The following is a 12,572-nucleotide window of genomic DNA, read 5'->3' on the forward strand; positions in this document are numbered from 1 at the left end:
TTCAATGCCATTTTGACTACGGTAGTTCTTCCTGGTTTGGGTGCGCTTCTAAGCTTCTGATGTGGAAGCTCCAGAATAATCTGCTCTCAGGAACTAAACTGGCTGCCTGTAGAGGCTATGGTGCCCAGATGAGACTGGGTATGGTTTACAGGAATTTACTTGCAGGCTCTAGCGACTCCTTGTGGCGGGCCGGGTGCCTGCATGCTGTCCTCGGTCATCAGGCGAACGGTGTTTCCTCGGACACATTGGTGCAGGTTAGCTGGCGGGTGTTAAGAAGCGCGGTTAGGCGGGTCATGTTTCGGAGGACGCCTGACTTGAGCCCGTTGGGGAGTTGCAACAATGAGACTGGATCGCAATTGGATATCATGAAATTGGGGAGAAAAAGGGGGCCTAAAAGTATTTCGTCAGCCACCAATTGTGCAAGTTCTCCCACTTCTCCCACAAAGATGAGAGAGGCCTGTAATTTTCATCATAGGTACACTTCAACTATGACAGACAAAATGGAAAAAAAATCCAGAGAATCACATTGTAGGATTTTTTATGAATTTATTTGCAAATTATGGTGGAAAATAAGTATACGTTGACCTGTTTAAAGATCTTACTCACATCGTGATCACACAGTCGTCCGGAACAGCTGGTGCTCTCATGCATGCTTCAGTGTTGCTTGCCTCAAAGCAAGCGTAAAAGGCATTAAGCTCGTCTGGTAGACTCACGTCACTGGGCAGCTCGTGGCTGGGTTTCCCTTTGTTTCCCTTTGTAGTCCTTAATATTTTTCAAGCCCTGCCACATCAAATCTAATTTATTTATAAAGCCTTTCTTACATCAGCTGATATTTCAGCTGCAGCAAGCAATGCAGGTGTAGAAGCACGGTGGCTAGGAAAAACTCCCTAGAAAGGCCAGAACCTAGGAAGAAACCTAGAGAGGACTCAGGCTATGAGGGGTGGCCAGTCCTCTTCTGGCTGTGCTGGGTGGAGAGTATGACAGAACATGGCCAAGATGTTCAAATGTTCATAGATGACCAGTAGGGTCAAATAATAATAATCACAGTGGTTGTCGAGGGTGCAGCAGGTCAGCACCTCAGGAGTAAATGTCAGTTGGCTTTTCATAGCCAATCATTCAGAGTATCTCTACCGCTCCTGCTGTCTCCAGAGAGTTGAAAACAGCAGGTCTGGGACAGGTAGCACGTCCAGTGAATAGGACAGGGTTCCACAGCCGACAGCTGAAACCGGAGCAGCAGCACGGCCAGGTGGACTGGGTACAGCAAGGAGTCATCAGGCCAGGCAGTCCCAAGGCATGGTCCTAGAGCTCAGGTCCTCCTCTGAGAGAGAAAGAGAGACGTAGCTGCTCTGTCCTGCCGATGCACGGAGAAGACAGCCAGGTCTTTATTATCCTTGTTGTCATTCAGCCACGTCTCAGTGAAACATAAGATATTAGTTTTTAATGTCCCGTTGGTAGGATAGTCTTAATCGCAGATCGTCCAGTTTGTTTTCCAATGACTGCACAGTGGCCATTAATACGGAGGGGAGTGGTGGTTTACCTACTCGTCGGCAAATTCTTACAAGGCTCCCCGCCCTCCCCCTTTTTTTCTTCACGCTGATGACAGGGATTTGGTCCTTGTCTTGACAAAGCAGTATATCCTTTTTGTCTGACTTTTATTTTACATTTTTAACCCTTATTTTATCAGGGAAGTTGACTGAGAACACATTCTCATTTACAGCAATGACCTGGGGAATAGTTACAGCGGAGAGGAGGAGGGATGAATGAGCCAATTGTGTGCTGGGGAGGATTAGGTGGCCATGATGGTATGAAGGCCAGATTTGGAATTTAGCCAGGACACCGGGGTTAACATCCCTACTCTTAAGATAAGTGCCATGGGATCTTTAGTGACCAAAGAAAGTCAGGACACCCGTTTAACGTCCCATCTGAGAGACGGCACCCTACATAGGGCAATGTCCCCAATCACTGCCCTGGGGCATTGGGATAATTTTTTAGAACAAAGGAAAGGGTGCCTCCTACTGGCCCTCCAACACCACTTCCAGCAGCATCTGTTCTCTCACCAGGGACTGACCAGGACCAAACTCATTAATAAAAAAAATATTTGTCCAGTTTGAGGTGAGTAAACATTTCTGATGTCCAGAAGCTCTTTTCGGTCCTAAAAGACTGTAGCAGCAACATTATGTACAAAATGAGTTTCAAACAATGTGAAAAAACAAACAAAATAGCACAGTTGGTTAGGAGCTCGTAAAACTGCAGCGATCCTCTCCGGCGCCATTATCCCTGCTGTCTCCTGAAGTCCATGAACACCTCCATTGTTTTGTTGACGTTGAGGGAGAGGTTATTTTTCCAGCACCACTGTTCCAGGGCCCTCACCTCCTCCCTTTAGGCTGTCTAGTCATCGTTGGTAATCAGGACTAACACTGTTGTGTCGATATCAGCCTTCAATATGGAAGAGATAGCTTCTCTCCATCTTTATGGTTGAATAACATACAATTGCATAATTAGGAAATTGTACTGCTTCCCATGATTCAAGATGGCATTGATTTACCCCAGCGAAGATGGGCTACAGTAATTTGCAGAGGGGTCTCCGTGCTATTCACTCCCTCTAATGAAAATGAACACAATTAGGTTAACATACGAACAGATGCCATTCAAAACACATGAGTGGGCCCGACAAGGGACATTTCCCCTCGCAACCCCACACAGCGTTTATTAATGCGTAATTGTCCGCCCCTTGATTGCGTGAGACAAGCATTCGCTGCAGGTGTGCCGTTGGCTTCCAACGGCCATTGTTATCTTGGTGCCGTTGCCAGAGACTGTAATTGTTTTCCTTACCTCTTCTTTTCATCCTCTCCTCCTCCTAAGAGAGGCCCCCATCAATATAATTTCTCATATCATGCAGCTGGCAGATTTGGGAGAGGTAGGGGGGTTTCTAATTCTTTGCGTGGCAAGTGCCGGGCACCATCCCATTGCTGTGCGGGTGACAGAGGGATGCCCAGCGCCTCGCTAAGAGTTGCCTACTATCTGCCAGGGTGATTAATGGGGGGAGGTCACTCCTCTGTGCTGTTCATTAGCTTTTAATTGGAGTCAACCACCCGCAGTGCTCTTTTGGCAGTGGGAGATGTGTGTGCTTCAGTTATTGTTTTTGTTATTGCTGTAGTGTCACATCATTCACCCATCTCCATACTTATTTCATTTATCTCTGGAATGATTGAGTAAGAGGGATTTTAATCAGAACGAAAGTTCTACCTGTGTTTTAACCGCTAGTTTTTATTGACATACCACCTTGCACTACGGTGCCTAGTCATAAGAGGGCGCGGATATTTAGTTTATCAACCTCAATCTGTTTTTAGCCTTTGGATATGCAAAACTTAAGGGGATGCACTATTATTGAGTTTCGAAGGGCTCAGGATGAGATTTTACCGGATTACTTTCCACTCCTCTCCAATATATAAAGCTGTGGTTGGTAGGGAAATCCACAGCCCAAAGTACAGTATACTTTTCGAGCTCTATTAGCCAGATTGTTCTGTTTTCCTCATTGACTTGAGTGAGGTTCTTATACTACACCCCACGTGCCAGTATGCCACTCCCACACATCTCTTTTGGTTAAAGGATTAATTGGCCTGTTGCCTGCATGCCTCTCCCCTCCGTATGTCTGTGTATGTCTGATGTGTCATATCCACCTGAGCAAATTTTCAGAGGTGTGTTTATACTCCGTTGTCTAAGGGGATAAAAACGAGACACCGGAAGTGAAATAAGTATTTTAATGCAGCCTCCGTTCCAAGAACTCTGGGACTATTCTTAATCTGCCCCAGTATACAAACCACAGTGACTCAACAGGGAAACTCACTCAGCTTCCAATATTTGAAGTCAATAAACTTCCACTGCGTTTGATACAACATCACTGGAATAGCAGGTAGTGTGGAGTGCTGCTTTTTGTAAGGAAACCTTGCTTAATATTTGCTCCAGTTGAGCCTGTTTGGAGGGTGGCAAGCAGGGGAAGTATAGATCTTATTATCGCTGCCAAGTTTTTAATGAGCTATTGACACCGATGAACCCAAACATCTGCTGGGCCCTCGCAGTTCATTATGGGATAAATCCAATTAAGTAGCACCACCACCGAGCTGGAGTTTGTCAGCTCCCGACGTGTGTGAAACTCATCAGTGACACAAGCCCAGTTAGTAAGGCTCCCAACGCAAGATAGTCCCCCCCTATTTGTCTGTTCAGCCATTCTTTTTTCAAGCCTTTGTTTATAGGAATGGAATATGTTCTTTGTTAGAAATAATACAACAAAAAGTCATCTAAGATTAACGGAGTGTGTACAAATGCAGACCGCCTCAAGGCCGGGTTGGTTTGATTCTGAAGTTGTTCCAGGCTGGATTCTCAAAGCAATACGGGTCGTTCCACGAAATGAGTCCCTTTTGGGTCGTGTGACTTTTGATTTCACTGAACTTTTACATTCTGTCATGAAGAACACATGTTCAACTTAATAAAAAACATGTTTTCCCAATTCAAGAGGTTAAATAAAAAATATATACTATAGTGAATTCCTATTAAGTTCCCAAAAAAGTAACAGTGTTGACCGAAACAGGGTTGACGATTTAATTTCAATCAGCCATAAATCCCCTTGTGACAGAGGTACTGAAGCTTGTTGTGTGTAGCAGGGGTGGGCAATTGAATGCAAGCTTAAAAATAAAATAAAAACTGAAATTGTTCAAATAATTAAAATTCTGTGTATGGGTAACAGGTTTGACATGTTTGATTTTTTTCTTTTTAAGGAATGGTTACACCAACGAGTAATTCAGTCCACATAAAAGGGTTGACCATAAAATGGAGCGACAAAAAAATATCAATAATCACATGAAAAAATGTATGATCTTCAAAAACGACTTTGTTAAAATATTCCAAGAAGTCACAGAGACTACTCAGAGGGACATGTCAAAATGCTGAAATTGGCAATTTAAGTCTTTATTCATATATAAAATGTGACGTGTTGAATTTTCCATGTGGTCTATATTAAAGGGCACTTCATTTAATATAACAGGCTTTTAAAATGCAATATTGGTGCACGATTTCTACTTAAAATATCAAAGGGACGCATTTTGTGAACATGAACGCTCTCTAATAATGAATTACTTTCTTCTCCACACGTGTACCTATTTAATAAGGTGAAAAAGCCTCCTGGAGTCTAACAGAATACATTACAACAAAATATACTGAACAAAACAATAAATGCAACAATTTAAAAAATGTACTGAGTTACAATTCATATCAGGAAATCAGTCATTTGAAATAAATAAATTAGGCCTTAATCTATGGATTTCACATGACTGGGAATACAGATATGCATCTGTTGGTCACAGATACCGTTAAAACAAAATGGGCCTCATCATCTTGTCACGGTATCTCTGTGCATTCAAATTGATAAAATAAAATTGTGTTCGTTGCCCGGAGCTTAAGCCTGCCCATACCATAACGCTACCACCACCACTCTGTTCACAACGTTGACATCAGAAAACCGCTCGCGCAGACAATGCCATACATGTGGTCTGCAGTTGTGAGGCAGGTTGGAGGTACTGCCAAATTCTCTAAAATGACTTTTGGTAGATAAATTAACATTAATTGACCTGGCAACAGCTCTGGTGGGCACTCCTGCAGTCAGCATACCAATTGCACTCTCCCTCAAAACTTGACACGTCTGTGGCATTGTGGTGTTTGACAAAACTGTACATTTTAGAGTGTCCTTTTATTGTCCCCAGCACAAAGTGCACCTGTGTAATGATCATGCTGTTTAATCAGCTTCTTGATATGCCAGATCTGTCAGGTGGATGGATTATCTTGGCAAAGGAGAAATCCTCACTAACGTGGATGTAAATACATTTGTGCACAACATTTGAGAGAAATAAGCTTTTGTGCATATGGAACATTTCTGGGATCTTTTATTTCAGCTCATGAAACATGGGACCAACACTTTAAATGTTGCTTTTATATTTTTGTTCGGTGTACACTACCAGTCAAAAGTTTAAGAAACACGACTCATTCAAGGGTTTTTATTTATTTTTACAATTTTCAGGAATAAAAGTGAAAACATCAAAACTATGAAATAACACACATGGAATCATGCAGTAACCAAAAAAGTGTTAAACAAATCAAAACGTATTTTATATTTGAGATTCTTCAAAGTAGCCAACCTTTGCCTTGATGACAGCTTTGCACACTCTTGGCATTCTCTCAACCAGCTTCATAAGGTAGTCACCTGGAATGCATTTCAATTGACATGTGTGCCTTAAAAGTTCATTTGTGGAATTTCTTTCCTTAATGCATTTGAGCCAATCAGTTGTGTTGTGACAAGGCAAGGGGGTAAACAGAAGATAGTATTTTACCAAGTCCATGTTATAGTAAGAAAAGATCAAATAAGCAAAGAGAAATGACAGGTCATCATTACTTAAAGAGCCCAAATAAATGCTTCACAGAGTTCAAGTAACAGGCACATCTCAACATCAACTGTTCAGAGGAGGCTGCATGAATCAGGCCTCCATGGTCTAATTTCTGCAAAAGAAAACACTGCTAAACGACACCAATAAGAAGAAGAAACTTGCTTGGGCCAAGAAACACGAGCAATGGACATTCGACCGGTGGAAATTTGTCTGTTGATCTGGAGTCCAAATTGGAGATTTTTGGTTCAAACCGCCATGTCTTTGTGAGACGCGGTGTGGGTGAACGGATGATCTCCGGATGTGTATTTCCCAACGTAAAGCAGGGAGGAGGAGGTGTGGGGGTGTTTTGATGGTGACACTGTCTGTGATTTATTTAGACTTCAAGGCACATCTAACCAGCATCTGGTTTGGGTTTAGTGGGACTATCATTTGTTTTTCAACAGGACAATGACCAATACACTTCCAGGCTGTGTAAGGGCTATTTGACCAAGAAGGTGAGTGATGGAGTGCTGCATCAGATTACCTCGCCTCCACAACCCTCCGACCTCAACCCAATTGAGATGGTTTGGGATGAGTGAATGAAAAGCAGCCAACAAGTGCTCAGCATATGTGGAAACAGCATTCCAGGTGAAGCTTGTTGAAAGAATGCCAAGAGTGTGCAAAGCTGTCATCAAGGCAAACGGTGGCTACTTTGAAGAATCTCAAATATAAATATATTTGTTAAACACTTCTTTGGTTACTACATGATTCCATATGTGTTATTTTATAGTTTTGATGTCTTCACTATTATTCTACAATGTTGAAAATCGTTTTTTTTTTTACTTTAAAAACCTTGAATGAGTAGGTGTTCTAAAATATTTGACCGCTAGTGTATATTACAACTGTTCCTCTTTGTCTAATGTATTGAAGTAAAGTACAGTTTAAATATACCCCTTTACATGGACATGATGATCAACTGTAGGCACTTCATCAATCTACTTTCTTCTTCTTAACGCCAAGCTGACTTCTTCAGTCAGTGTAGAAACGCATCATGCCACTACTCCCCAAGCTCCCTCCTGTCTCACCTTTGGCAAAGATAATCAACATGGGTGCACTGTTCCGAAAAACGACGTGAAAGCAACTGCCCTGTCAAAGCACGCCTTATGAATCACAGGGAGTTTGGGACAGGTAACAACTAAGCTCTGACATCCCATGATCCATGAATGTACTTTATTGACAAGCCAAACATACAAATCTCTTTAAGTACCTCTCCCTTGGAGAAATATTCTGGCAAACTCGTCCACTTGTCCCCCCCCCTGGGGAGATGGAAAGTGCTACAGATATACCGACGGTATTCTGGATGAGCTCCAGTAGAGGGAAGGTGACCCTTGTATACACCACAAGATGGCCGCCGACATTGAGTGTTGTTGACGTGAAGAAACATTTAGAAAGATGTAATGCTGCCCATTGTGATTTGATCCTCGTAGTAAAATTAAAGAATGTGTGTTTCAGTCCGGAAAAACTAAAGGGATATCGCACCAGTGAACCCAATTGGTTATGGTTAGGGTTAGAGTTATGGGTTGTCATACTAGTCACATCTGTAAGTCACACCTGTTTTATTTACCCCAGCTTTTACCTATGGAAGGGCAATTGAAAATGTTCAATAGCCTTGGTTACATCCCAAATGAAACCCTCTTTTTTCTGTGTGCACTACTTACTGGTCAAAATAGTGCACTATAATGGGAATAGGATGCCATTTGAGACACAGCCCTAGTCTACACCAGGTATGCTTAAAATTTTGAGGTGAAGTCATAGCAGAGGTCCTTAGATTTCCCTCTAATCTCTTTTGACATCATTCATAAGCTATGAAAACAGCTCACTGGCACATGCTCATTTCAGACACACAAGTTGCAGCTAATATTACAAACTGTCAGTCAGAACCAAAAGCAATGAAAGTGATGGAGATATTGAACCCTCCATTTCAGTAGATACAAGCACCATTTCTTAATTTCTTTACCTTCAAGCTTGAATGAAATGTATTTTGACAACAGGTGTAGACTAACAGTGCAATCAATGCTTACTTACGGGCTCTTCCCAACAATGCAGAGAGAAAGAACATAGAGAAACGGATAAGTATAACAAATAATAATAAAAGTAATAATAAATACACAATGAATAACGATAACTTGGCTATATACACGGGGTACCAGTACAGAGTTGATGAGTACTGGGTAACTGAGGTAGATACTGTATGTACATATAACTAGGAATAAATTGACAGATAATGAATAGTAGCAACAGCGTATTTGATTTGTCAAAAAAGTTAGTGTGAAAAGGGTCAATACAGGTAGTCCGGGTAGCTATTTGGTAAACTATTTAACTATGTATCAGTCTTATGGCTTGGATTAGAAGCTGTTCAGGGTCCTGTTGGTTTCAGACTTGGTGAATCGGTACCGCTTGACATGCGGTAGCAGAGAGAACAGTCTATGACTTGGGTGGCTGGGGTCTTTTACGATTTTAAGGGCTCATGCTCTGAGTAAGCGTCCTGGAAGTCCGTCTGGCCCTGCGGCCTTTTGAATGTTAACTTGTTTAAAGATATTACTCACATCGGCTACGGAGAGTGTGATCACACAGTTGTCCAGAACAGCTGATGCTCTCATGCATGGTTCAGTGTTTCTTGCCTCGAAGCAAGCATAGAAGGCATTTAGCTCGCCTGGTAGGCTTGTGTCACTGGGATGCTTACGGCTGTGTATCCCTTTGTAATCTGTGATGTTTTGCAAGCCCTGCCACATCCAGCGAGCGTCAGAGCCAGTGTATTAGGATTCGATCATAGTCCTGTATTGATGCTTTGTCTGTCTGACGGTTCGTCAGTGGGCGTAGCAGGATTTCTTATAAGCATTATTTTCCTGCAGGGATGGGCAGCATTCATTTCATTTTATTGCCATGCATTATTGGCATTATTGGCGGCAGATAGCCTAGTGGTTAGAGAGTTGGGCCAATAACCGAAAGGTTGCTAGATCGGTAAAAATTGGTTGTTCTGCCCCTGAACAAGGCAGTTTACCCACTGTTCCTAGGCCGTAATTGTAAATATTAATTTGTTCTTAACTGACTTGCCCAGTTAAATAAAGGTTAAAAAAAAATATTTTAAAAAATGCGTCATTTCAAATATTATTTGCTTATCCTGTCAGTGATATTAAAAGGCTTGGTAAACACAGCATGTTTGAAGACAACGTTTAAGCTGTCACTGCCCAAGCACATCCGTCTCTCTGATGTGTCCCTCCCTGCCTGCCTGTCTTCCACATCTCATCATTAGTCTGTTGGAAAGTGTCTCTGGGCCCTCCTGCCGTGATGTTCTGATGGAACACAGACAACAAACAAAGCAGGGAGGGAGGTAGGATGGGAGACTGTCTGCAAATCTCCCCCCACCTACACAGATGTTAACACAGTGGTACCTGTCTGGCTAGATGGGGACAGACCGGCAAACAGTTGTGGCGGCGGGCGCAAGTCACTGCTCATGACTTTCAGCACAACAGAAAATTCTCTCTCTCTCTCTATTTCTACTTCGCTCTCTCTCTCTCTCTATTTCTATTTCGCTCTCACTCTCTCTCCACCCCCCTCCCTCTATTTCCCTCTTTCTCTTCCCCCCCCCTCATTTCATTAACCTGTTTGGTTGTTGTCTCTCTCATCGCTGGAAAAAGCGGCCCCAATCACCCGCTCTTTGCACTCCTTTAACACTTCCCACTGTTTTTTGGTACACTCTCAGGCAATCTGAGCAGCATGCCGAGTGTTCGAGCCTCTCTCCTGACTGAAAGCCTCAGCCCTAGGTTCTTATTAATGCAGCACCACCACTCCGACTGAGAGAATGTCACTTTTGATGTCCCCCTACAGTTATTGATGGGGGGTGAGCCGACTAATGAAGTAAAAGTAAAATGCAACTGGGGGGGTTGCCTTGAGCTGAAAGTCTGTGTGTCGAACGTCCCTCCCTCCCTTAGACATCACGTTGTGCCACTGTGTTTGTTTGTTTGTTGATGTCATGAGCGTTGGACATTGCATTTTCATCACTAATCATGTCCATCATGTTATTTTAAAGGATCGAGTTTGGGATTTCTAGTTTTTTTCTGTTTGAACTTGTGATGGGGCTTTTTACTGATATAATGCCAACAGTATATCCGTAGGAGAGATTCATTGACACATTTGGATGCCGCAGCCCAAGCTCCAGTGGATTATGCACGAGCCAAGCATTTTTCGGGAATGGTGAATTTAAGTTATGCTGTATGTATTTATTACAGTGCCAGTCAAAAGTTTGGACTCACCTACTCATTCAAAGGTTTTTCTTTATTTTTACTATTTTATATGTTGTAGAATAATAGTGAAGATATTGAAACTATGAAATAACACATGTACTAAGCAAAAAAATGTTAAACAAATCCAAATATATTTTATATTTGAGATTCTTCAAAGTAGCCTCCTTTGCCTTGACAGCTTTGCACACCCTTGGCATTCTTTCAACAAGCTTCACCTGAAATGCTTTTCCAACAGTCTTGGAGTTCCCACATGTGCTGAGCACTTGTTGGCTAATTTTCCTTCACTCTGCGGTCCAACTCATCCCAAACCGTCTCAATTGGGTTGAGGTCGGGTGATTGTGGAGGCCAAGTCATCTGATTCAGCACTCCATCACTCTCCTTCGTGGTCAAATAGCCCTTACACAGCCTGGAGGTGTGTTGGGTCATTGTCCTGTTGAAAAACAAATGATAGAGTCCATTACTTGAACTCTGTGAAGCATTTATTTGGGCTGCAATTTCTGAGGCTGGTATTTCTAATGAACTGCAGCAGTGTTAACTCTGGGTCTTCCTTTCCAGTGGTGGTCCTCATGAGAGCCAGTTTCATCATAGTGCTTGATGGTTTTTGCAACTGACCTTAATGTCTTAAAGTATTGAAGGACTGTCGTTTCGCTTTGCTTATTTGAGCTGTTCTTGCCCAAATATGGACTTGGTATTTTACCAAATAGGGATATCTTCTGTATACCACCCCTACCTTGTCACAACACAACTGATTGTTTCAAACTCATTAAAAGGAAAGAAAGCCCACAAATTAACTTTTAACAAGACACATGTTAATTTAAATGCATTCCAGGTGACTATCTCATGAAGCTGGTTGAGAGAATGCCAAGAGTGTGTAAAGCTGTCATCAAGTCAAAGGGTGGCTACTTTAAAGAATCTCAAATATAAAACATATTTCGATTTGTTCAGCACTTTTTTGGTTACTACATGATTCCATATGTGTTATTTAATCGTTTTGATGTCTTCACTATTATTCTACAATGTTGAAAATTGTAAAAAATATATATATATATATAAATAATAATAAGAATGAGTAGGTGTGTCCAAACTTTTGACTGGTATTGTACATGGCAATTACTTGTCCAATAGGGGCAATGCGATTGCCTGTTAACATACTGTAGCCTCGCAACGAGGAAGGGCTAAACCGTGAGTTATGGCTTCTTAACTACTTTGAATGAATACCTAAACTTAATAAATGTTTTACATAACTTAGTTTATGACAGGCTTAGAGGCACACACATACACTATCACTGGTATCAATAATGTCCTCATCACAATTGCCTTATTTCACTGCAAATCCAGGTCCAAATACTATTTTAAATCATTTCTAATACTTTATCTGTGCTTGATTAAGCTGGCCTGACTTCATGCCAATACAACAGTCTCAACCCTGACAATCTGGCACTCTAGGCGGCCAAGCACAAACGCTCAAAGTATTTGAAAGATTTCAAGTGGTATTTTAACCCAGGTCTGTTTCGTTGTGTATTTTGTTTTCATGGTTTACTCATTAGTTTCTGTCTGTCATGTATTTGTTTTCTTCATCCAGATGCCCCCACCACTACCCCTATACCCACTACAGCTACCACCACAATTCCCACCACCATCTCTCTCCCTGAAGCCACTGCAGGTACAGTATAACCTCCCACCACCTCCCTGTGTTTGTGTGTGCGCGTGCTGGTTGTGCGTGCATTGTTTGTGTGCATATGCGTTACCCACCACACCACAAACACCACCACTTACAACATCCACACTGTGAGTGTGTGCGTATGTAAGCATGTTTATTCTACAGGTACCATTACCACCACCCATCGTAATGTAT

The 12,572-nt window shown here is 42.1% G+C and overlaps 1 protein-coding gene across 2 annotated transcripts in view; it reads left to right on the plus strand.

Moving 5' to 3' along the window:
- The window catches only part of LOC124012081 (cell adhesion molecule 1-like), a 508,450-nt gene that overhangs the window by 440,140 nt on the left and 55,738 nt on the right, over positions 1–12,572 (plus strand). The window contains exon 9 of one of the 2 annotated variants that reach the window (XM_046325471.1): positions 12,300–12,380. The exons of the other annotated variant lie outside the window; for it this stretch is intronic. Within the exon in view, the coding sequence (XP_046181427.1) occupies positions 12,300–12,380 (81 nt within the window). The remainder of the gene's footprint in view (positions 1–12,299; positions 12,381–12,572) is intronic. 2 annotated transcript variants of the gene reach the window in all.

This window comes from Oncorhynchus gorbuscha, linkage group LG02 (assembly GCF_021184085.1).
Source record: "Oncorhynchus gorbuscha isolate QuinsamMale2020 ecotype Even-year linkage group LG02, OgorEven_v1.0, whole genome shotgun sequence".
In the NCBI taxonomy this organism is placed as follows: Eukaryota; Metazoa; Chordata; class Actinopteri; order Salmoniformes; family Salmonidae; genus Oncorhynchus; species Oncorhynchus gorbuscha.